This window comes from Scaptodrosophila lebanonensis, unplaced genomic scaffold, assembly GCF_003285725.1.
Source record: "Scaptodrosophila lebanonensis strain 11010-0011.00,11010-0021.00 unplaced genomic scaffold, SlebRS2 tig00001415-arrow-pilon, whole genome shotgun sequence".
NCBI classification, from domain to species: Eukaryota; Metazoa; Arthropoda; class Insecta; order Diptera; family Drosophilidae; genus Scaptodrosophila; species Scaptodrosophila lebanonensis.
Window position 1 is genome coordinate 4,437,632 of NW_022060742.1, and position 25,928 is coordinate 4,463,559.

Sequence of the window (25,928 nt, forward strand, 5' to 3'; positions counted from 1 at the left end):
GATGCAGAGACCGTGGTACAAGATGGCTTCAAAATGTTTTCAACAAATGCATGCGGCGTTTTGTGTTCAGTTTTGTTGCAATAAGCCATTGGACTTTGTGTTAATGTGTTAATGAGCAATATCCAGAAAGTAGATTCTACCAATTTCTTTGTTTTTATTGTTTTATTTTTATTTTAAAGGCCAGTTGGAAATTATTTATTTATTTATGTTAACAAACGTTGACTGTCGGCATAGGAAATAGTACATAAAAATAATAAAAAGCATCTTTATAAGAAAAAAGAAAAGCCTAAGAAGGAGAAATCTAATCAAATTACAATAATATCTAATTAACGCCTCCGGTGGGGGAATATTATTTGCCCTTCGACTAGCTATGCCCCGTCTCACAGCCATGTGTGGTCAGAGGCGACAATAGATGTACCGATAAAAAAAGAAAAAATTTAAACCTTTATTACAACACCCAAACAAACTGGAAGAAAGGATATACAAAATTACACGATTCTGAACAGTTACGTGAATACAAGTAAACCTTTGTTACAACTCCTTAATTTACTAATAGAAAATCTGTACAGAATTTTTGTAAATGTTGTTCGAATTATTCTCAATTGTTCTATACATTTATCGCACTTATAATATTTTATTTTAGAATGATATGTATGTAGCAAAAGGTAAATGTAATAAAAAATTAATCTATATTATAGTAATTAAGTTGATGCAGATAAAAACCTCTTTCTCTCAAACAACGATTCTGTTTTCCTTATTGGCATAATTGAATTATTTTCTTAATACTGTAAATGTATAAGGCTTTTACCCTAATTTGAGATTATCTGACGTAATTTTTTGAGACTTGTTAGCATTGGAAATTGCTAATAAGTACAATATGACAATTTGTAATAAAATAACAAGAAAGGAATGCTAAAGTCGAGCAGGCTCAACTCTTAAATACCCTGTACCACCCCACAAAAAAGTAATTAAATTAATTAATTAATTTAATTACATTAATTAACTAAATTAATTTAATTAATTAACTAAATATTAACTAATTAAATATAAAATATTCCATGCATGCATACATACATTTACAATTACATCAGAATCGTGTCTATGCGTGTTTGTGTACTTGTACATATGTATGTATGTGTGCATTGAGCCTGGTTATATGGCTATAACTTTCTTTCCGATCATTCTATCATAATGAGACTTGGTATACGGTTATATAATTACTAACCTAATGTGACTACCAAATTTTAGTTCAAAATTCCAAGAATTACGGGAGTTATAGAAAATCGTTAATAGGGGGGGAGTGGGGGGGTGGATCAGAAAAAATGAACAAACTCGTCCTTTCTCGGTCTCAGGAGAATCTGTATACCAAGTTTGGTTATTCTAGCTCTTATACTTTCGGAGATCCTTGCGTTCATACAGACAGACAGACGGACAGACGGACAGACAGACGGACAGACGGACATGGCTATATCGACTCGGCTTGTCATGCTGATCAAGAATATATATACTTTGTGGGGTCTACCAAGCCTCCTTCTGTGTGTTCCATGTGCACTCGCACTAAACTAATATACCCTTGTACCCTTTGGGTACAGGGTATAAAAAAGGTTTATTTTTTTTTTTGGGTTAAATTTAGATCATTTTTCATCATAGCTACGCATTTTTAACCGCTTGCAATGCTATATAATTTAAATTCCAACCCAATATCCGTTTTATCAGATGTTTTCATTTTATTAATTCGATTTAAATATTTGACACAAATATTTGATTCGTTTTACGATGGTTTTTTATGACTTCAATATGTCTACATATCGTATAGTCGTATAACTAAACTTTTACGACTGATTTTATTAAAATACCATTAGCTTCTTTTATTGGTTTGATGGTCAGCTTGTGTAGGTTCTCAGATCTTCTGTCTAAACTAAAGTGTTGATGGTACACATATTTGTTAAACACGTTAGATGCATTAGTGGGACAACAATATGAAGGCATAACCATGACAAAGTTGTGCAATTGTTGGCGAAGCTTCATTCTTGCAAATATCTTTTAAATAAGACACTAGGGCCGTCTTACCATCAACACAGAGCACACAGCACACAGCACGTGTGATTTGCAATATTGAAATGCTTGGCTGGTTCCTTGGCCTGCCTGAGAGCAGAAGACAAAAGACAATGCACGACTTTTTGCAAGACTTTCACTCTGGATCTGTGTAACACCGCACAGTCATAGTCATAGTCACCGTCACTATTACCATCACCATCACCATCAGCATGGGCACTGGCCTCGATGTTAAATACTCGTAAATCTATCTATCCAGCTATGAGACACCGACTGACGTCTGTTGTCTGCCGTCTGTCGTCTGCCACAAACAAACATTCAACATCAACGCCGGCGCAACAACTATGCCACAACACAACACGGACTCGGAATCGGTCTCGAACTGGACTGGACTCGACTTGACTCAACTCGACTCGACTGGTCGTATCTATTTCTTCATTAACAAGAAAACTTCATGGTGGTCAGTGCGGACGTCCAGCTGAGCGGCAAAAAGCAGCAACGCCCTCGCTCGCCAATGCCCATGCCCTCATTGGCCTTGTTATTGCCGGCAATAGGCAATAGGCACTAGCAAGTGATATGTTCATTTTCCCAAAATGTTTGCGCACCGCTGGAAGATTCACGATCTGAAAACTGAACTATTCAAATTAACGTGCGATAAAATGGAGCAGAGAACGAGCTCTACAGATCACTTCTGGCTCAAGCAATACAGTAGACATTAAAAAAATAAATGAGGATCACAAAAAGTGTTGGGCAATGAGTCACAAGCGGCGGCAACACACAAAACGGAAACTGATGTTGCTGCCAATGTTGTTGTTGACGAGAAACGAATGGGTCCGAAAAAAAAAACACAAGATTGAAAAGGTGAAGTCGAAAATTAAACACCACCACATCGTTTAGATAAAGTTATAAATTATAATGTACGGCGATGAACGCGCAACATATTCAATACGAATGCGGCCAACAGAAAACTAAACAAAAAGAGTGCACAAGTAGGAAGGAATAGAAGGGAAATGAAGAGGAAGAAAGGCAAAGGAAGCGATGAAACCCTTTCGATGATCAGCGGGCACACAAAAAGGAATGCCAATGCCGGAGATGCTGCAAACCCACACACAAAGCCAGCCAGCAAAATGAACAGGTAAGACCCAATAGGTGTGTGTGTGTGTGTGTGTGTGTGTGCTGGCTAGTCATTTAAAGCGTGAGGAGCAAAAACATGAAATTAAACGAATTTAGGCAAACGGCATCTATAAATTATGCTGCCTCGCATAGCTTTTTGATCAGTTAGCAATATGAGCAGGCCAAGTGAAACTCACGGCGTTTTGAAGTTTTTGTTTTGGGCAACTCAAATTTCATTTAAACGCTTGATTTACTGCCGCAGCAAATATGGCCAAAGTCATAAGTATGTATGTTTGCACTCACATATATGTATGTGCATATATACTATGTTGAAATGTGTTTGTGTATGTGTGAGCACGCATTCCACAAGCGACAGCGTTTTACACTTGAAAACCTCACGAACACACAATCACACACAGACACACACACACACACAGACACACACATACACACATGGAGAGTGTGGCCCGTCTTTATCCTGCCGTGGCACAAACACGTTGGTGGCATTTTATGTGCTCCACCAAAGAGCCAACTCAATGGCGCTGCAACGTAAGCTGGTCCAACAGGTTCCAAGCTGACTGGCATGGATTCTGCCGCCGCCGCCGTCGTCGTCGTTGCCACTGCCAATGCTGCTGCTGCCCCTGTTGCTGCCACTGCCGCTGCCTCAGAAGTAGCAAAAGGGTATGCGCGGCCGCGTTCTTTGCGACCAGGATGATACAGCAATACCGACAGATGAAGTCCAGCTCTTGTTTTGATTATTTTTTGTTGTCCACATTCAAAAAAAAAAACAATTTCTAGATTTTATAAAAGCCCCCTAAAACCATAAAAGTTTTAATTAGAGAAAGAATGTATGGATTTATCTAAATATATGGCAAAATTTTAGATTAAAACCGAAATTACAAAAAAGATTTTGAAACTACTTAACCAATTATATGTAAAATAAAGGATTGATTAAAAAATACTCTAGAATAGTTGTACTGCAAGAAATTCAATATTTTTCGACTTTGAAAAGGAACAGATGGCGCGATTCAAATCTACAATGGAATGCTTGGTTTATTCCAAGTCAGAGATATAAAAACTAAGTAACAGAATAAAAATCTAAACAATTTTCTGTAACCACGATACAAACTACAAAATGCTAAAAGAAATTGTGGTCTATTCCAAAGCAAAGATTAAAAATTAAATTAAAATTAAACAAATTTTTAATTAATTAAAAGTCAAAGTCATAGTTGTTGCTTTTCCTTCATCACAACATTATAAGAATATACTGTTACTTTTACAATTTTTGCTTACATTTTTAATTTGATATTTTTTTTTGATATGAAATTAAAGGCAATTAAATTAACTTTTTTGAAAGGTCGAATATCACCGAAACATAAAGTGCATCTTTTTAAAAAATAAAAAACAAAAAAAAGAAAGTTTGCCGTACCAATTAATTATGGTTAGCTCTGCTATGTTTGGACTATGTCCAGTTTGCTTTGTTGTTAGCTGGATTTAATGTCATTCTGACACATCTCTAAATTTATAATCGAACAGTATTTAGACATGTTTCATTAGAGTATTTAAAGGAAAAAATAATACAGAATCTGAATTGTTTTAATTAGGATTTATCCACGATAGTGTTTTCTACAGCATGTCAAAAAATGTATAGCAGAAAGTTAAAGTTAAAGAGCACATAGAACAGAGTTTTTCGAATGCAAGTATGGTTAGACAATCCTGAGAATTCCCCAAAATGGATGGCGTGATTATTTTATTTATCTATTTATTCTATTGTTTTATTTCGCAATAGCAGAAATTAATGAATATTCTAGTTTAAAAAAAAACGGATTTTATATTATCTGAATTACTTCATTTTAAATACTCTGATATATACTGAAATAACTTATTACATTCTACTTAGCTAAGGTCATTTCTTAATGTCAGCTATTAATTAAGTCGTATTAATTACTACAAGATTATTTAATGCAAACAGTTGTTTCACGCAATCATTACATTGCAGCGAGCTCAACAGTTTTTTAATTTTCTTAAAGTAAAATACTGAGAATAATTTGATTCGACTAAGATTTAAATACGTACGCCATACTACATAGTACTTGTATATTATTCTTGGGCATTACTGTAGCCGCTTTCGTTGGGGGCTCTGTATTCTGGCATGCAGCATTTCTCGTTTCACGACGTTGCCGATGTCGTTTTGCACATTTTGAATTTTATTTTAATTTCTTTTTATTTTATTCTTTTTGCTGGTGCTGGTGCTGGAGCTGCTGCTAAAGCTGAAGCTGAAGCTGAATCTGCTGCCTCTCTGCCTGCTTTTGTAAACTTTTTGGTTTGTTGATTTTCATTCACCAAAAACTGGTTCGGCATTTAACTTCTGCATACAAGTTGTTGGCTGCGCTTAGACTTTTTCTCCCTCTCTCTCAGAACCTTAAGGAAGTTGCTAACTGACGCGTTAGCTTGTCTACCTCATATGTATATGTTCTTATATATACAAATTCTACATATATTTGTGTGCTGGTTTGTGTGTGGATGTGTGTGTGTGTGTTTGCAGTTGTGCCCAGGAATGTGTGAAGTCATCGAGCAGCATATTTGAATTCTTCTACTTTTAAAGACTTGGGCGGCACTTGCAGTTGGTATTGTTGGCTTCATGTTGGCATTGCTTGGCTTAGCTATGGCATGATGACCTGGCCTTAAATTCCATATACTTGTATTGGCCCCAGCAGCTCGTTTTTCCTACGAAGGCGACTGCAATCGAAAATGAAAATCAGTCAAACGAAACAGACATCGATAGCACTTCATCATGTAACAATCTATGTGAGAGCGTTGGTTTTCGTATCAGTTTTGTGGGACTGGATCTGATTCTGGGTCTGGGTCTGGGTCTGGATGTACTCCGCCCTGGATATGGCTTTGCCGTTGTCTTTAACTCGGTCTGGTCTGATCTGGGTCTTGGGCTGGGTCTGGGGCAGAGTCTGTATTCGGATCCAACCTGCATTTGGCGTTACACTGCAAGAAACAAAGATCTTCCAGGCACTTGTGGTCTCTGACTTTGCCAATTATGTGCCATAAAAATGTTGCTCAACTACATTGCCTCGAGTCAAGCGTTGTGCACCGTGTAATTGTATTTCATTGCAGGATATTGGATTTTTGTGCTTGATTTGGCACATTGTGTGCGCTCGCTCCTCCAGTTCCTGAGCACGACACCAGACCCCTTAGCCGCCCCTTCTAACCGTAGTTTGGCCCACACGAATCTACATGGGACTATGGAGGAGAGAAGTCAACAACTGCTCAAAATAAAAGTTCATAAAAGTTCAGAAAGATCTTAATCAAATTATTTAGTAAATAAATGTAGTCTGCTATACCGTTCGTACGAATAAAAGCCTTACGAAAATATTCTAAAAATCGTAAGTTATTAAACGGTATATACAACATTAATCTAATCGTAGTAAATACAAGAACACCAACAATCTCTATTTATAAAACACTATAACAATAACACAACACACTAACAACAAAAGGAAATGAGCAAAATAATTTGAGTTTATTAATCTGGTACTATATAGTGCTTCAATTTTAGGACGCCATTTTTTAAATATCGTTACTTTTTTTATACCATATCAGCTGTCGAAAAAGAGCAATTAATCCAAATGTTTTACCAAATATATGCTGATAACTATAGCGAAAGATGCTTCATGTCTTGGTACTAGATGATGAAGCTTCTGGCACAAAGATTTGAAGCAACGTTTTACAGCTGAAGTAGCCTTACTTTTTGATGTTATGTCCAAACTGTTATTTTTTTGGCCCACAGTGTTTTATGGGAAGGTGTGGGGAAGTTGGTGTTGTATTCGAGCTTGCCGGGTTACATACGTCAAAATGGTCTATGGTGGTGGTGAAGGTGCCGATGCCACCGTCAGCAACCTTCCTTCATTTGTTCCTTCACCTTTCACCCTTTAACCCGCGCCCCTCTACTGAGCTGATGTGCACAATGTCGTTTTTTGTCTGACAGCTACTTGTCAATGCCCGTGATGAGTGTGCTGCGCTCACCTGTATCTATGTATGTATCTACGTATATAGCTATGGGTGCATAGATGTGTGCAGATGGCAGTTGTATTGTTGGACAGCCCAGGCTCCATGCCAGTCTGTGGGTGTCTGTGCGTGTTTGTGCAGGCCAGGGGCTATACTCGTAGCTAACGACAACGTGCCATTGACAGATTTGAACACAATTGCGTATGAATGAAATCGATTTTTGTTACTGAGCTTCGCCAAGTGATGAGACAGATGACTGGGGAAATAGGGGGAGGGGGCTAAGTTGAGGTAACAAGACCAAATATGTCGCATTATAATGACTATGAGAGGTGACAGTGCCTCTGACTGGTGCTTGATGGGAAACATTAATTTCAAAAGCTATCTCTAACTTTCAAATTAGAAACAAAGAACATAACATCCTTCTTAAAATAGGTGGGCAAGGGGAGGGTCTTAATGTAATGTTTTATCGTTACTTAAAGTTTTGTCCGTAAAATTTAAGCAGCGCATTAAAGAAAATTGTGCAGTAAGACTATAGTTTTTCACTGAAAATATATACACTAATTGTAAATATTGTTTACCTTAATAACATTAACATTGCTGAGAACTATAATAATTTGTAATTCTTTTCTAATCTTCTTATTTCTAATAACTAATCTAGCATTTTTATCAATAATATTAAAGCCATGAATATCGAGATTGTTTAAATGTTATAGCTGCATAAAAGCGTTCCAAAAGATATTATTTTTAAAATTAAGCATTTTACACTGACTGTGTTATTTGGATGCCAACATCCTAAAAAACATCACATATTATCATCCTCGTCTCAGACAAACAAATAAATAGCGTCTGGAATTATTAAATAATACTATTTTTTATAATTTTGACTAATTTGTGAAAAAGTGAAATTCACTCAAATTGCCTTTAAAAGATTGATTTATAAAAATGTATTATTTCGTCATGAAATAATAAAAAAGCAAATCAGTATTAGTATAAGAACCATGAATAATAAAATATTGTAAAATTCAAATTTTTTGATGTTTTGGGTCTTAATCGCACAGCATAGAACAATGGCATTCACCATTCAGCAAACATGGAATTTCAAAGCACTCAGCATTCCCTTTGTTCTTTTAATTTTAGGAATTTTTTTTATGATTCTGCTGTACGTTAAAACTTGGGCAGTACTACAAGAGCTTTCTAAATACGCTATATTACATATTTGATAAGAATAGTATGAGTTTTCTTATTGAAAATAAAAAGAGATATGTGAGATCAAGTCAATTATTAAAAGCTGGATATACTATAGCTTGCTTAGCCCTTGGCCTAAGAAGTTTGAAGACATCAGAAGCATTTATTTTGGAACATGGCAGAGAGTCGTTCACCTTATTTATAGAAGAATTATATTCGAGCTATCACAATATGCAAGATGCATCGAAATGGGAGTAAAACAAGTATCTGTCCCATTAACAACCGACCCCTCTATAATGATAAATTTGATGGGAATACTAAATTCTGAAAATATTGCAGAATCGCCAGCGAACTGATAGAGCCTTGCAAAGAATTGCGCTTTCCGTTGAACATTACCAAATTCTCGAAGCCAAGTTTGAACAGCGAGCTTGAAATGTTGCAGCAGCAGCTGCTGCATCTGCTATAAGGCAAAGAACATGCCGCAACGAGTTCACCACCGAGTGCACTTGGCAACAGCACACTCACCCATAAGCACATCCACATGCACATACATAGTGCCACGGGTATGGTTATGGGTATGGGTAAGGGTAAGGGTATGTAAGGGTTTAGTAAGCCCATCTTGGCGTGCAATGCAGGCCTTGGCCAAGGTAGAAATTAAGCGTCCAACCGCGAGTTTACACATCATCATCATTATGGGTTGCCGTTGCCGTTGCCTTTGCCTTTGCCAGTGTCGTCTTCGTCGTCGTTGTCGTCGGCATTGGCATCGTGCGCAACATCCTGACGGTGAATCGGACTGCGAATGCAACAACGTGTGCGAATGTGTTGCACAATAAATAAAAATATTTATACATGAAACCTTAAATAAAGCATGAGCGACAAAGATGCTAACCGACTCCGATTCCACCTCGGCATTGGTTTTGGTCTTGGACTCGGCCTCGGTCTTGGTCTCGGTATTGGTCTCATTCTTCTTCGCATCGTGGCCGCCAGCTCCCAGACCAAGTGGCAAAAATAATGTCGTGGCATCTGCATCTGTGTTGCCAACAACTTTTGCCCACACGAATCTTAAAATTGTCGTTGTGGCGTTGCCTTTGCTGTATTTTGCTTTTTATTTCGGTCTCTCTCTCGTTTAATTTTGTTTTGTTTTGCTTGTGGTACGTTTTGGTTTTTTTGGCATGCCTTTTGTATTGCCGGCTGTGCCTCGTCATCGTTGTCAGGCGTCGTCGTTGGCCCAGCATCAAGATCAAAGCAAGCAGCAAAGCCCACTTACTACATCAACTGCTTGTGAGCTCAGGCTGAACCTGAGCCTGAGCCTCAGCCCCAGCCCCAGTCTCAGCCTGAGCCTGAGCCAGCGCTCGCAAACGCGCTGGAAGCTGCAGAAGCTGCCCTTGCCGCAGTTCTCGTTGTTCCTGTTGTTGTTGCTGTTGTTGTTGCATAGTCAAAGTAAAATAAGAAATAAATCAGTAAATTGGATTGCTTTTTGCGGCGCTCCTTCGTTCATTTCGCAATGGCAACTGCAACTGCAACTGCGGCATCCACAATCGCAGTCATAGTCGAACTCAGAGTGGCCGCCCGAGTGGCCAATGGGCTGCACTCAGAAAAAATTACAATCAACTATACTTGTACGTCTGAAATTTGTATCGGGGAGTAGAACGTTTTGGCAGTGCCAGCTTTACTCTTGAATATAGTCTTCCAACTAAAATAAGTCTTTGTGCACTCATACCAATCATTACTGTAAAGCTTCAGATAACGGATGAAGCATAGTGTGTACAATAAATAAACATAACACCAAAGTTCCTTACGATGTTGAAATAAAAACGTACGTTCTTAGTACTAAATAACTCTAAAAATAAATCCGTCTAAGGGTGATTTTTCCACGAATTAAACCTATTGGAGCTAAAATACATACATAAAATAGTGAGCGTAAAAGAGTCACGCATGTCCTTTAACCCTTTGGAAACAGGTGTCTCTTTCAATACTTTAAAACTCCTCCTCTTGCAAATAATAAAAAAATCTAGGTTTTTTGAACAATTCCCTTCTTTTATGTTGCTGATTTAAATTTGAAAATATTGTGAATTTAATTTATCTGCTGTAAGAGTACTATTCAGTTTTAGTTTTTCTGAGTGTGGCAACTGGCGGCTTCCAGTGCAACGTTTTTGGCTTTTGAATTCTGCCACGACCATGTGCGCGAGTTGGCAGTTGCATGCAGGAATTTCTATGCTTATCATTTTCTCGATCTCACCTGTTCAATTCATTATTTTCTATAAATAAATATGCGACAGAGGGCAGGTAACTCGGACTGGGACTGCATGAAGTCGGAATACGGTGAGAGCTGCTAATTTACATGGGCTTTTGAAGTGGTGCTCTAAAATTGGTACTAGGGCTGCCTCTTGTATGTAATTAAGTCGCATAGCTGCGCCAAGTTGCGCTTTGAATTCCCATTCACTTCGATCACTTCACACAGTCATAGCAACAATAACAGCAAGAACAAGATCAACAGCAGCAGCAGCAGCAACAAAAGCAGTTTTTGACCAGAAAAGGTCAGCCTGCTAGTGAGATATGAAATCCAATATGTGTCTTTGATGAGGCCACCAGCTTCTGTCTTCCAGCGGCGGCCAATTTCGCGAATTCGTGCAATTTATGCGAGTAGTACGTGTATGTAGTTGTGCCAGCCTTCGCGTTTTCAAAAAAGGAGCTTCGCATATAAAAGTATGTTCCTGCTACCTGTCCCATTTTATGGAATTCAAGACATTTGTGTATCATCACTTCTGTTTCCTGATAGGCATGATTATACTCTGTACATGAATCTACAGACCCCACAAACTATACCTATAAGTATATTCTTGATCAGCATGGCAAGACGAGTCGATCTAGCCAAGTCTGTCTGTCTGTCTGTCCGGATGAACACCTGGATCTCAGAGACTAAAAGAGCTAGAGACACCAAATGTTGCACAAAATGGAATGCGAAATCATATCACATTCCTCAATTTGAGCGTAATGTGGCAATTACAAAGCTTTTGAAGAATCTAAACATCCGTGTGATAATGCAGTAATTAAAATGTCGCAATTAGCTGTAATATTACTCATACTTCCGTCCCAAAAAGGAATATCGTCCATTTCAAAAACCTTCTGTAGATAATCATTAAATTACTCACAATCTTGCATACATTTTAACATTTCATTTGCATGTCCCCACCAGTTATATTATCTTTCTCTTCGAGCAACGACCAAATCCCTTAGCACAGTTATGTATTAATGTGCGTATCCAAGTTAAATTTAAACGCAAATTATTAGAAAAAGCTGGTTTGTTTAAGATACTCGGAAAAGGTTCCTGAAAAACCTACTCTTCCCAATGCAGAAATATATATTTTAAAAATTAATTCAATTAATTTATGAAATGTGGAAATGATTTCATTTGCATGTCCCCACCAGTTATATTATCTTTCTCTTCGAGCAAATCTCTTAGCACAGTTATGTATTAATGTGCGTATCCAAGTTAAATTTAAACGCAAATTATTAGAAAAAGCTGGAAAAGGTTCCTGAAAAACGTACTCTTCCCAATGCAGAAATATATATTTTAAAAATTAATTTAATTAATTTATGAAATGTGGAAATGATTTCATTTGCATGTCCCCACCAGTTATATTATCTTTCTCCCCGAGCAAGTCTTTTGGCACAGTTACGTATTAATGGGCGTATACAAATTAAATTTAAACGCAAATTATTAGAAAGAGCTGGTGTTGTTTAAAATACTCGGAACAGTTCCAGTTTCGTCACTTCTATATTCCAGTTCGACTTGATAGAACGATGAAATTCATCCTGGTTTTGCTCGCAGGTATGTATCGGTGTATATTGATGATGAAATAAATTGGAAAGGAATTATTTAATGTAGCTGCTTGGGCCATATGTGTCGCCGACGCTCAGAAGTTTTGTAGTGCTGCATGTCCTAAGATTTTTGATCCAGTTTGTGGCCATAACGGACGATGCTACAAACAGTTTAGCAATAATTGTATATTTGATTATGAGCAATGTATGCTGAAGAAGAACCAATTACCTGGTGAGTAACCCACAGGCAGCAACACCTAAAACGTTAACGTAACTAATTTTTTTATAGAATTTAATCTTGTAATCACTTCTAAATGTGGCCCCGAAGAGAAGCCAAGATGTTCTGATATTGCTGTTAATAATTTTGGGCCACAGCAATAAAAAGCATTTTAGGACAATGCTGCCCTTTCTTTCAACTGTAAATAGCAAATGCAGTGGCTTTGCTACAATACCAAATGAATTAACTAAATTAAATTAAATTAAATGAGGCGGCCATTTCAACTTATTAGCTAAGAAAGTCTAAAGAGAACCTTAAAAACATCTTCTTCCCAATGCAGAGCCAAATTTGATCAGAAACATTAATAGGCTGTAGTTGAATCAAAACAAGAAAGGAATGCTAGAGTCGAGCGGGCTCAACTCTTAAATACCTTGCTCGTAGGTAACCTACTCCCACGAAAGACGAAAAAATTATAGAAAATATATATTTTAAAAATTAATTCAATTAATTTATGAAATGTGGAAATGATTTCATTTGCATATCCCCACCAGTTATATTATCTTTCTCCTCGAGCAAATCTTTTGGCACAGTTACGTATTAATGGGCGTATACAAATTAAATTTAAACGCAAATTATTAGAAAGAGCTGGTGTTGTTTAAAATACTCGGAACAGTTCCAGTTTCGTCACTTCTATATTCCAGTTCGACTTGATAGAACGATGAAATTCATCCTGGTTTTGCTCGCAGGTATGTATCGGTGTATATTGATGATGAAATGAATTGGAGAGGAATTATTTAATGTAGCTGCTTGGGCCATATGTGTCGCCGACGCTCAGAAGTTTTGTAGTGCTGCATGTCCTAAGATTTTTGATCCAGTTTGTGGCCATAACGGACGATGCTACAAACAGTTTAGCAATAAATGTATATTTGATTATGAGCAATGTATGCTGAAGAAGAACCAATTACCTGGTGAGTAACCCACAGGCAGCAACACCTAAAACGTTAACGTAACTAATTTTTTTATAGAATTTAATCTTGTAATCAGTTCTCAATGTGGCCCCGATGAGAAGCCAAGATGTTCTGATATTGCTGTTAATAATTTTGGGCCGCAGCAATAAAAAGCATTTTAGGACATTATTGCCCTTTCTTTCAACTGCAAATAATAAATGCAGTGGCATTATAGCAAAGAAATAAAAATTAAATGTTTTTAGCTCGGATATTCTTCACCACAAATTCTTTTCATTTCATTTTTATTCCATCAACTATCAACAAAGGTGGCCATTTGATCAGAAACGTTAATAGCCTGTAAAATAATATTTCTTAACTATGTGCCAAGATTCAAATATTTCCTCAGAAATACATGAAAGGCCCTAGAGGAGAGCATTAATGGAAGTATAGCGTACATACTTCCTTCTTGGCGTTACAAATTGGCACACCAGAAACAAAATGACCTTTCCTTTTTTATTTTATTTATGTTATTCACCCCAAACAAGACAGTTTAAAAGTTGTGGAACAGTGCACGCGCATGGTTAATTACAATTTTCATACGCATTACAAGTATGTTATATAGCAGTCCAGACAATACCCGTCACGCCTTAGTTATATAAATACTTCGACTATTGAAAATATCTGCAAGCGATGATAATTTTTTACTACTACTACTTTGTTGTTATAAATATGTACGATAAATAGAAAAATTTGATTTTGGTGAGATAGTTATATAGGCGAGACAGAGAGGTACAAAGTTACTTGCAATTCTATAACCTATACATCATAGAGCAGAATTATAATTTTCTATAAAAAATTCTGATTTCTAATAACTTATTGACTTTACAATTAGTTGTGTAGTATCAAACGTTTCATTTGTTATTAATGGACACAGAGTAAAAGAGTTTTATGAAAACATATAGTTTTGTAACTCAAATCGCACAAGTTGTTCTAGACATCCGCTCGCTGCTCTATGCTTCTCCGAAAGTATAAAAGCTAGAGCTACCAGACTTGGGATGAGCTTTTTGTTAAAGCGTACCTTTGCATTAAATTTGCCATTTAGATTTAAAAAGTTATATTTTATAGAACTAAATAAGAACAAATTCTTTAAAAATTCGTTTTGTAATCCAACAGGTATTTTAAAAGAGACTAAAATGTACTCCTTTTGGGGTTTTCTAAATTTAGGAAAACATTTTTTAACAATTTTGAATCAGGACTGTGCTTCCCCAATTTGTTCTTAAATTGAGGGCGATATGTATAGTTTTAGGCTTGGAAAATGTTCATCTTTTAAACTAAAAGGTACTAGACATGTCCAAGGATCCCATAAAATATATGTATTATGCATACGGCGTGTTGTGCACGCCCTCTGACCCGTGATCAGTGATCGGTGATCGGCTGCCAAGCAATGTGCATAAAATCAAATAGTTGCGCGCATGAGTTCAAAGTAGACGGGCAGACGAACAGACGGCAACACGCTACGTGGGTTGGGCTCAGCCTTAAACAATAACCAAGAAAAAAGGCTGAAAGTGGGCAGAGCAAGACTGAGCAAAACTTCTGTAAACCGCATTTGTGGCGTGGGAATCGGCAGCGAAAAATTCACAATGTCGGCTCTCTGTCCAGCGCAGACAAGCCCTGCGATAAAAAAAAATGCAAAAAAAAAAAAAACAAAAATAAAAAGCGCTAAGCCCATTTGTGACATGTTGTTGTTGAATGAAAGAAGTACGAAGAAATTAAAGCGAAACGCACACCGAGTTATCGGACAGTAACGCATGGAACGGCTCTGTATCAACAAAGGCCGGGCCGTGAACACGACGGACGCTCCTGCGTCTGCGCCTGCGTCTGCAATTGCAACGAGCAGTACAGTGGCTCGAAATACCAATTAGTGAGCCAAGAAAAATCGGAGTTTTTCCAAATGCTACTATTTTTGTTAAATAAGTAATTGCAGCTATAGAAATTTATGAACATTTTTTAATATCCTGCAAGAAAAAGTGTGGTGGCTATTAAGAATTAAAATAGTATATTTAAACTGCTGATTAATATTTTGTTTTGCTCAGCAGGAAAGTTATTGTAAATACTGCAAGTTATTCAAATAGTCAATTTAATTTAAATGAATCAGCACCGCAAAAATGAACAGACCCAGCTGTTGTCGCAGCACAAACACATTTAAAACGCAAGCAACGCGCTGACTGACCGATCTATTTCCTCCGAAGAAAAATAATTAACAAAAAATTAATTATCAAAATTAATTAAAAATTTCCACAGCTTTGGTGATGTTGTAAATCAAATTAGATCTTAAAGAGCGAAAGGAAAACCCCATTTAAATCAATAAAAATTAAAGAACTTTTTTTGTTTTAAACTAATGTACATCTAACTTTGATATTTAATTAAACAATTAATAATTATTTCGTGGAGTTTCCAATTTTTGCCGAATGGAAAATAAATCAGGTTTTAAAGGTGGACAGCTCAGATTTCAATTCTAAGCAATATCTTTCCAAAATAACAAATAAAGAATTAGTGTGGCATGAGAATTCAGATAAAATTAATGCTTACACACGTAAGGCTAACTGCCTTCTTACAATTAAACTCATCGATTATTACAATAATTAGAATTATAATAATTAATTTCACTTAAAAAATGTTCGATTGATCTTGAGCGAATCTTTCTGAAATGAATGTAATTTTAATTTTAATACTTGTAGCACCACTGTTCGTGTTGAACGAGACGACCAAGGTATGGCATGAATCATCATCCTGGCGCAAAAGTTTACTCTGCTCTGAGCTGACTTTGGTTTTTCGGTTTGAAAAAAGCAAAGGGCAGAGGAGGGCTAACTGCAAACTGGTTCTGCCCAGGAATGTGCCCTGCCATGCAGATAAGTTGCAAGCCGTTTGTCTTGCGAGAAGCTGCATCTGAGACTCAAGTGCCTCTATTTCATGCTCAATGCAGCAGCGCCAATGGAGTTGTGCATATTAAATATTTAAGCTGCTTACGGCAACCTCTCCATGTTTGCAGCTCCGTCGTCCAAATGGCATTATCCTCGGCGGCGGCGTTCATTAATTTAGGGAAAATTACGCACAACACGTGCAGGCGAACCACAAATTTTAATTAACCGAAACAATGGTCCAGCTTGCCTCGTCGTAACACATCAAAAGCAACAACATAATCAGTAAATTTTGCAAAACATAAGAGTTATGCAGGCGGACCCGCGACCGTGGCCTGCAGTTTGGCTGAAGCTTGTCAGCAGCTCGACCGCAACATTTTCGAACCGCATTTGTAAATGCAGGCGAATGCAGCCGGCTATCCTACACAATTGGATGGAGCTCGGACACGGTCCTATCGAGTGCCCTGTCGGCAAAATTACCGCGGTGGCATTTAAATGTGTATGTGGCCAAAAGGCCATGCAATTGCAGCTCATGTTCACGGCAGCCAGGACAACACAGGGTAGGTCAGGAAAACCTATTAAGGTGAGCAGGCACGCTATTTAGCACGTTGATTAAACTAAAACAACGTTTTTGCAACGACATATAATCGACGCTAACGTGATTATGACAGCATGAAATGCTATTGCAGGTAGTAGCATGGAACTCTATGATATTCTTCGAATTCACCAACTTTTCAAGAGTCAATATATTTTTTTACATTTGTAGCTTAGAAGTCAATATACTTGCATTATGAGTACTCTTAGTAGCTGGAATTTGCTTGAAAACCACTATTGAGTAAGTACGCGTATAGAGGAATCAGATTTGTTATAAGATTTGATTGGTATTGTATTTTATTTGATGGAGTGATGAATAAATAATTTCTTAAAATGTAATAACTAAATTAAAATAAATAGTGCCCGCGATTTTATAATTGGCTGAATCATATTTTATTAATCCTACCATTCGGATATACCCGACCCACAATCATAATAAATCATATTTTATTTTTAAGGAATAAAGAAATAAAATAAACAACAGTCTAGGGACTAGAAGAGTCTACATACCAAGACAATGTGGGCTCAACAGTTTTCCGAAATTTAGGCGCTCATCCAGACAGACAGACGGAGGGATATCTTGATTTAACTCGTCATCCTGATAAAGAATATACGTGAATGTACATACATGATGGAGACTGATATCAGAAGATAGTATGCAAGCATTATCCATGGGACAAAAAACTATCTTTTTCTTTATCTTTGTTTTAGTATGTTTTTTTCCTCCCTTTAAATATTTTTCAGAAAATAAATATAAACATCAGATAGATAACGTGTTTCCAGTATGCCAGATAAAAAGAGTGTTTTCCTATTCCTTTTAAAGTATAATCGGCTTACTACCATGCGATACTAATGCCCTAGATAATCATAATATACAAGTAGTTTTCAATTTTAAAACTGGCTTGGAATATAATTTCTCCACGCATATCCATAACATCAATTTGCGTTCTATTTGAAGTAATAATGCATTACCAATAATTTGCTGGCAAGCATCGTCTGTGGAGTCTACAATATATATATAATACTAATACTATACCTATTGAGTGTATTATACGCTCCACTTGCATTGCCGATACAAATCAGGCTAAATAACTGAGGAGGCGCGCTCAGAGCTAAACACTACAAAGCGGGAAAAGGCTTCGGCAGTGTTGGATTTCGACCAGGCCGCCTTAATCCTTCATTTCTAGCTTGAACACCAACAAATCTATTGAGTAGTAGAGTAGTTTAAAGGTCAGCGTTTATTTTCACAAATGGTCAGCACGTAAAACGCACACCAAGGGGGAGCTAAAATACATTGAATTATATAATAACTTTATTTACTTGCTGAGGCTGCCAACACTTTTTAAGTATAGTATATGCCACGTTTTACACTGATTGCCTCTGCCAAGGTCGAAGGTAAAAAATGGCGTTCAGAGTGCGATAAAAAGACAGTCGGCGACGCCGAAAAGTCTAAGTAGTTAGAGCAGCAAGCCTTGGAATTTGAGAAATTGTAGCGTCTGCACTGCGAATGCCAAATATCTGCAGTCTGGAAAAAAGTAAATAAAATAAAATCATTGCCATTGAATTGGCAAAGGACGTGATGACGCCAGCAGCATAACCACGTCACAATTACCAATCAATGTAGCATTTCAGCCAAGTGTAGAAGAAACGCCCACACGAGATGTTGATAAATGATGGAGTCGGGTAGCTAAATGCTTGTCAGATTTTAATTTATGAGCCTGTGGATGAGACTTACGGCAAATATTGTTTAATTGCTGCACGCTACGGAAAAATGCAATCAGTTTTTTATTGATTTGCAATATTTATGTTTGTATGCATGTAGTATGATGTCAGTCTGGAAACACAAAGTGGCGCCAACGGCGATTGGCGACAATATGGAATATGATTGATGCGGCAATTGCATTGATTAAATGAAAGAATTATATATTTATGTACTGGCATATGTGTATATTGCTGCATGTGAGTAGCACTTTCGAGTGCTTGCAATGCAAATGCAAACAACAAACAGTAAAATTATAGTTTTCGCATTCATTTTAATGTAATTTATTGCGATTACATACATATTTACAGTCCAGAAATTTCACAAGCTCACAGTAATTGCAATTAGCGGCCTATTTAAACGTATTTACACATTTACGTATTTACGAGCTCACTAAGTGATAAGCACAAAATTAAATGCGAGTACTAGTCTCCCGAATGCCCGGATGACTGGAAGACTGAGTGACCCACTCAGTTGGCTGTCGGACTATCTGAATATCCCATTGTCCGACTGTCCGACTGTCGGACTGTCGGACTGCCCGTCTACCCGGTTGACCGGCCAAGTGCTTGTTTAACTTGCAACACTCAAGTGCGTCTGAGTGTATGTGCAAAGTTAACTCTCTTGTTATTATTTGCTTAACGAAAGTATCGAGCGACTGTCACCCACAGCCTCGGAGGCTATTCAGTTTCAACACTGGTCTAGTCCAGGCAGTGATGCCTCTTGTCTCTGCTAGTTGGCCTAAAACTGGACAGATGGAGGAAGTGTCTATACTAATGTTAATGTCAGTAACTGTATAATCTGCACAAGTACCTTTTAACAATATACAAAACCATGATTAGAAGATACAAATGCAAATATTTATTTATTTCTTTATTTATTTATATTTCCTGCCTTTGAATTTTTGTTTAATGCAGAGCGCATTTCCTTGAAGAAAACTGGGAGTTTTTTTACAAACTTAAAATACTATATGTTAACATTTTTAACAGTTTAACAGTTTTTTCGCTGAAAACATAATGTAAAAACATTAGACCTAACAGTATCAATTTGAGATTTTATTGACAGTATAAGGCGATAAATGACTTCACTTCATGCATCTTTTATGGTGAATCTTCATTCAATCATCTCTATTCTTTTAAGTTCTTCAATGAATTAAAAAAAAAAAATAAAAACAGTTTTTGTTACTTATGATTGTAATTAGTTTCGAAAGTAGTAGCAGTATTAGTATGAATATAAAGAAAATGTTAACAAGTAGTAGAGAACATAATACTTTAGAAGAATTACAAATTTAAGATCTTGTTTTTTATATACCGAACTATTTTAAACAAAATAAATCAAAGTGTTTAATCAAAATTTGGCACAATTCGAAAAATATAACTAAAACATATAACAAGAAAGGAAGAGAAGAAAGCTATTTTTTCCGAAGCCTAATTACGCTTTCGATTTTGGCTGGGAAAAGGCTAAGCCGACACCGCTACTGTACGGCCGGGCCTGGCTAGCTATCCCGCCTGCGAGCAGCGAAAGTAGCCCAGTCTCATGGCAATAGCGTTGCACGAACTAAATGGCTTTATTTGCGCCGCTGCCCCTGCTGCACCACAGCGTGTGCTGCCCACCACTTGCCACACTTGTCAGCGGGCACTTTAAACGCTGTGACAGTTGTGCAATAAAATAAGATATACAATGTACATATGCATATACATACATATACGTACATATATGTATGTATTTATCGTTGACCGTTGCCCACATGGGCGAACTGTTCGCAGCTTTGCCAGTCGACTTCACATGATTTATCAATAGCAGCAGTCAAACAAATACGCAAGTAGAATTTATTTAGCTGCAGGACAACCCACATGGCCGACATTATGGCCTAAAATGCAGACCGATCGACAGTGCCGCAGTCGCCGGCATCGACATCGCCATAGATGCCGCGTAGGTTGTGCCAACGCCTCGGCCGGACAACATTTTAATTGATAACTAATTTCGATAAGCATTTGTTTTGATAGCGCTCTGTCTATATTCAATGCTTTCGAAATTATAATAATTTGTTTACAATTTGCACATGTCAGTAAGCAATTTCGTGCAGCAATTGTTGCCGCTAACAACATATGCAAACTTACTAGAGAACAATTAGCGTCAACTTTTCACACACTCATTCATTTATTTATTTATTTTATGTCGACGAACACAAGCTGCCGGCATAGGTGAAACAGTAGAAGCGTTAAATTAAAGCCTTATAAGCTCGGAATAATTAGAAGAATCTAATTAAATATAAATATAATATATACATACGTCTTCGACTCTATGCCCCGATTCAAATTGTTTATAGATCTGCAAGCAAAAAAGTTTAAAAATACCATTCTTATATTAAAACTTTCCAGAAAAGGGAAACTTAGAATTATTTAGCGACTAATTTAAAAAAAAAACAAGAATCAATAAAGTCAAGAAAATATAAAAATAAAGGATTCCCTGACCCGGAATCATATCAGAGTGTGGTCAGAAATTCAGAAGATGGCTGAAAATGGAAGAGACAGTATGGTTAAGCATAAAAAAAAGTGTGTAATGCATAATTAGTTGTGCATCTATTAATGATAAAGGAGAAGGGCTAATGCTAACGGTTCATTGTCGTATGAGTGCCTAAATGTGGTCGGTTCCAAGGAAATGTCATGAACTTACATTTCGAGCCAATTCAGTACATCTTTCAAACGAATATGGTAGAGAGGATCGCGCTGCATACATCAGTATGTGAGAGTGTGAGAAGATAGAAGTACATTTGCAAACCTTCTAGAGAACAATTAGCGTCAACTGTTCACACACTCATTCATTCAAACACTGATTGGCTTACTCGCCCAGCTCGCGAACTGAATTTGACCATCCTTTGTATGCCAACCAACTGCTTCATCTCTGCTGCTCGGCTGTGTCATAAATATTTGTTCCGCATTCTTAAATGTTTTGTGTTATTAATGGTTATTCGCTGTTGAGCTTTGACTGGCAACAGTGTCCAGCAATGCAGATATCTGCCCAGCATGAGAATTTGCAGCACAGTAAGTACGATACTAACGAACATTTATAATTAAGGTTTATTAACAAATTAAATGTCGTTGTCCACTTCTACATAATTCTATTGGGAAATAAAGCAAACAGACCAACAATTGGCAACAATCCACAATTTCACACTAGAATGATAATCTTTAGCGTAGTCAGAGTAAAATTGCTCATACGATTAAGATAAATTGTAATTCATTGCACTTTAATAGAGAACATTTAAAATAAAGCACTGGCTTCCTCGAATGTAAAATATTTTTTATAAAAATTACGCAATTTTTTAGCGAAGTGTTAAGCTGAAGATAGAGAATTATTTCTTGCAATAGACTTATGTATTTTAAGATAATTTTTTTTTTTAAATTTATTTCAACAGTTACAAAAAGAAATAGATGTACCTGAAATACTAATTTCCAACCAAACAAGAAAAAAGCCTTGATTTTGAATATATGTATTCTTGATTATATATGGAGCCTCTCCAGATATAATTCGGATGTGGAATTGCATTGAAAAGCAATAACATGCCATGAAGTTTCAGTTTCAGTTTTTGTACGGGGCAAGAGACAAACTAATAAATAAATCTTATAATTTATATATTTTAAATAATATTAATTAGTTTCATTATCATATATATTATTACATTGGGTAAATCATGAAGAATTTTCTATTCTTGGTGAAATATCAACCCTTGGGTTAACAAAATCACGCTCTCGCTTCATTTGCAAACAATGTGCATTAAGCAGAAAAATGAATGCTTAAACAAAAATCAGCTAATGCACTTCATTAAATAAACACTGCACTTTAATTTGTTGCTATTTTCACGGCATTTGAATAACAAACCAGTCCGTGGCGAATTGCGGCCGCCCACTGACCGCTAAATGTTTTTGCGATGAGCGAAACGAAAAATATTCAAACGCTGTACATGCACTTGTTGAACAGCTATAAGTAAAGAATTTTCCCAAAACTCAAAATCAAAATGATCGCACTCATGTCAGAAAAAACGGAAAATAGAGCGTGAAATATTTCTTTTCACTCATTTTAGACCAATGGAGATATTGGGTCGCAAAGGGCCAAGTAGGACTTTTATGGTTATTTACACGAGCGAAATAGCTCGACTAATTTTTAATATCTTCATCACCTGTTGTGTGGTGGTCGTCCATAATTGTCATGTATAAAAGGCGACACTAATTTAAAATTCCATTTAATGTCCACTATCAAGCCAGATAAAACTGACCAATAAATTAAAGTAATAATTATTAGCTGTGGCCTACACTAATGATTGACACCAATTACCTGATAGTGAAAGCAATTGCAACTGATTTTGTTGAGCACTCTCCAAAGGGTCCGTGAATAGCAAAACGACAACCAACCCAACTTCACTTGGCAATTATAATGAAAATCTTGAGCGGTTGTGGTGGTGTTTTATTATCTATAAAGTAGTTTTGTTTTACAAATTATATATTTTTACGCGCTTACATACCAATCCTTTCCCTTCGTCTTGAATACTGACGCGATAGTTCGATAATTAATTCTAAACTAATGATCGAATATTACAGAGTTTCATAAACAACTAATCGGCAAGTACTTTCAAATTCAAATTAAAACCAGTACAAATTCAAACTAAAATTAATTTGTAACATTCCGGCCCCCGTGAATCGACAAAGGCGGAGCCGGAGATTCACCAAAAACGTCGAGGACTGCCAGCTTAGATGCTGGTCTTTGAAGCGTTGTAGTTCCCGTCTTCACTGAAGCGCTGCGTACTTGTCCATCTCGAGCTAGTTGCACTGCAGTTACTCTACCTCGCTTCCACTGGCTTCGGCTTTCAGACTCATCGCAGATGATTACGATGTCTCCAACTTTAATTGGTTCCACGCGTTGAAACCACTTGGTTCGGCGAGTCAATGTTGGCAGGTATTCTAAAATCCATCGCTTCCAAAATGTCTGTTTCAGCTGTTGTCGTATTTGCCATTGTTTTCTCAAGCATTGCCGCTCGTCAATATGCGGCGTTTGAATTAGGTTAGGGCAACCAATTAAAAAATGATTAGGAGTGAGAGGTTCTGCTTCGGAATCTTCAATAGGAATATGTGTTAATGGCCGAGAATTAATCAAGTTTTCAGCTTCTATTAATAAGCTCTGCAAAGTCTCAACTTGCGGTACCTTTTGTTTCAATGTAAATGCTAGTACCCTTTTAACACTGCGCACCATGCGCTCCCAAGCACCGCCAGCAGCAGGATTACCAGGTGAATTAAACTCCCATTCAATGCCGCGCCGGCCACACTCTGATGACATCCCATTCACGGCTTCAATCCAGTGTATTTTGCTTGCACCAATAAAGTTTGTTCCCTGGTCGCTTCTAATTTTCTGCGGTAAGCCTCTGCGGCAACAAAAATTTTGCAAACAAATAATAGCAGAGTCCGATGAGAGATCCTTAGCGAGTTCCAAATGTATTGCTCTAGTGGTCATACAGGTGAACAAAGCAACCCAGCGTTTCTCTTGACGTCTTCCAATAGCAACCAACAAAGGACCAAAATAATCTAATCCAGTATACGTAAAGGCTCTTACATATGGTGAAAGTCGATCTATGGGCAGCTGACCCATCAATGGTGGCTTCGGACATATGTACGTATTTTTGCAAACTTGGCAACTTGACTTTACTTTATTGACCAAGGCTCTAACAGATGGTATCCAAAATTTTGTTCTTATATTTGATATTATAGTTTCCATATTCTGATGCTTACATTGTTCGTGAAAGTGCTGTGCAATTAAATATGTCAACTTATGATTCTTTGGCAATATCAAAGGTCTTTTTACATTGTCATCCACGCAGTTGGCATTGTTAATTCGACCGGATACACGCATAACTCCATCTTCGTCCATTACTGGGGTTAGGCAAACTATTTTACTGGCTTTTGGTACGGATTGTCCGTTCTGAAGTGCGGCTACTTCGGCTCTGAAACAATGACGCTGAACCAGGCGGCATAAAAGCTTTTCAGAAAGGTGTAATTCTCTTGCTGATAATATCAACGATGTCTGAAGACATGCTGAAGTTTTTCCAATTCTGTTTTTGAACGTGTCCACGACTCTAAGAACATAGGCGTACACTCTTATTAGCTTTTCGTATTTAGATGTTTTTTCAATTAAACTAAATATTGGACCATTCTCTTCTACGGTCGAAAACAAGAATTTTATTCGTTGTTCATTTTGTTGATCGTACTGCTTTATGTTCTCGTTTAAAACAGGCCATCTTTCGCTGTCGTTTCTTAGGAATAAAGGTCCTTCTAGCCATTTCTTTGATTTTACATTCGAGTCCATACGAGTGGCAACATCAGCAGGGTTTTGCGATCCAGGTATCCATTTCCATTGGCGTGCTTCAGTGCTGTCCAATATTTCTGATATGCGATGAGCGACAAATTGTTTATAACGGCGGCTGTCTGACTGAATCCAATTGATAACTGTTTTTGAATCGGACCATAAAAAGACTTCGTCTGGTTTTATGTCGTGGCTGTTGACAATAGCATCTTTAAGGCGAACTCCCAATACGGCTGCCTGAAGTTCTAATCGAGGAATAGATAGCTGCTTTAAAGGGCTACAGTTTGCTTTACCTAAAACGAAGGCAACTGTTACTTCGTCACAATATTCAATCCTCCAGTAAGCAACGGCGGCATAGGCTTCTTCGCTGGCGTCAACAAAAATATGCAGTTGTATTATGCAATTATTTTCCAAAAACTTCGAGTGATAACATCTGGGTATTCGTATTGAGTTTACTACGTTAATCATTGTATACCAATTATTCCATAAATTTTTTAGTTGATCGGGTATAACCTGGTCCCACTGCGTCTTAGAGCGCCACAGCTCTTGTATAAGTAATTTTCCTTTTATAACATAGTGTGCGATAAATCCAAATGGGTCAAAAATAGACATAATAATAGACAGTACCTGTCTCTTTGTGGGATATGATTTCATTTTAACGACTGATTCGGGTATTTTGTTAAATTTAAGAACAAAGCAAAATATATCGTCTTTTGCATTCCAGTGTAAGCCCAAAATCTTTTCAGTAATTGGCTTACATTGATTAAGGTCTGTTAGGTTTGCTAGCTGTGGTATATTTTTGTTATTTAACAAATGCATTAATTGTTCTGAGTTTGAAACGAAACCACGAAGCTCGAAGTTAGCATTTTCGTGAATTTCAATAACCTTTTTTACAACGGAATAAGCTTCATGTATATTACTAAAGCTATCAACATAGTCATCAACATAATGGC

General features: G+C 37.1%; 2 protein-coding genes across 2 annotated transcripts; both read left to right on the top strand.

The window, feature by feature from the left end:
• The first annotated feature begins 12,145 nt into the window (after window positions 1–12,145).
• On the top strand, window positions 12,146–12,709 carry LOC115632963 (enhancer of split M1 protein-like). The gene is made up of 3 exons (XM_030530264.1): window positions 12,146–12,202; window positions 12,260–12,424; window positions 12,482–12,709. Exons 1-3 carry the CDS (start codon window positions 12,175–12,177, stop codon window positions 12,571–12,573), a joined length of 285 nt encoding a protein of 94 aa, XP_030386124.1. The 5' UTR covers window positions 12,146–12,174; the 3' UTR covers window positions 12,574–12,709.
• Window positions 12,710–13,098: 389 nt separating this feature from the next.
• Window positions 13,099–13,634, top strand: LOC115633011 (enhancer of split M1 protein-like). Its single transcript, XM_030530336.1, has 3 exons — window positions 13,099–13,155; window positions 13,213–13,377; window positions 13,435–13,634. The coding sequence occupies exons 1-3, from the start codon at window positions 13,128–13,130 to the stop codon at window positions 13,524–13,526; spliced, it is 285 nt and encodes a 94-aa protein (XP_030386196.1). The 5' UTR covers window positions 13,099–13,127; the 3' UTR covers window positions 13,527–13,634.
• Window positions 13,635–25,928: the final 12,294 nt, after the last annotated feature.

Excerpts from the sequence above, each read along its gene's own strand:
- LOC115633011 (XM_030530336.1), top strand. The coding sequence starts at position 13,128 with ATGAAATTCATCCTGGTTTTGCTCGCAG. Across the intron at positions 13,156-13,212 it reads CATCCTGGTTTTGCTCGCAG|CTGCTTGGGCCATATGTGTC; the intron begins GTATGTATCGGT and ends TATTTAATGTAG. Across the intron at positions 13,378-13,434 it reads GAAGAAGAACCAATTACCTG|AATTTAATCTTGTAATCAGT; the intron begins GTGAGTAACCCA and ends ATTTTTTTATAG.
- LOC115632963 (XM_030530264.1), top strand. The coding sequence starts at position 12,175 with ATGAAATTCATCCTGGTTTTGCTCGCAG. Across the intron at positions 12,203-12,259 it reads CATCCTGGTTTTGCTCGCAG|CTGCTTGGGCCATATGTGTC; the intron begins GTATGTATCGGT and ends TATTTAATGTAG. Across the intron at positions 12,425-12,481 it reads GAAGAAGAACCAATTACCTG|AATTTAATCTTGTAATCACT; the intron begins GTGAGTAACCCA and ends ATTTTTTTATAG.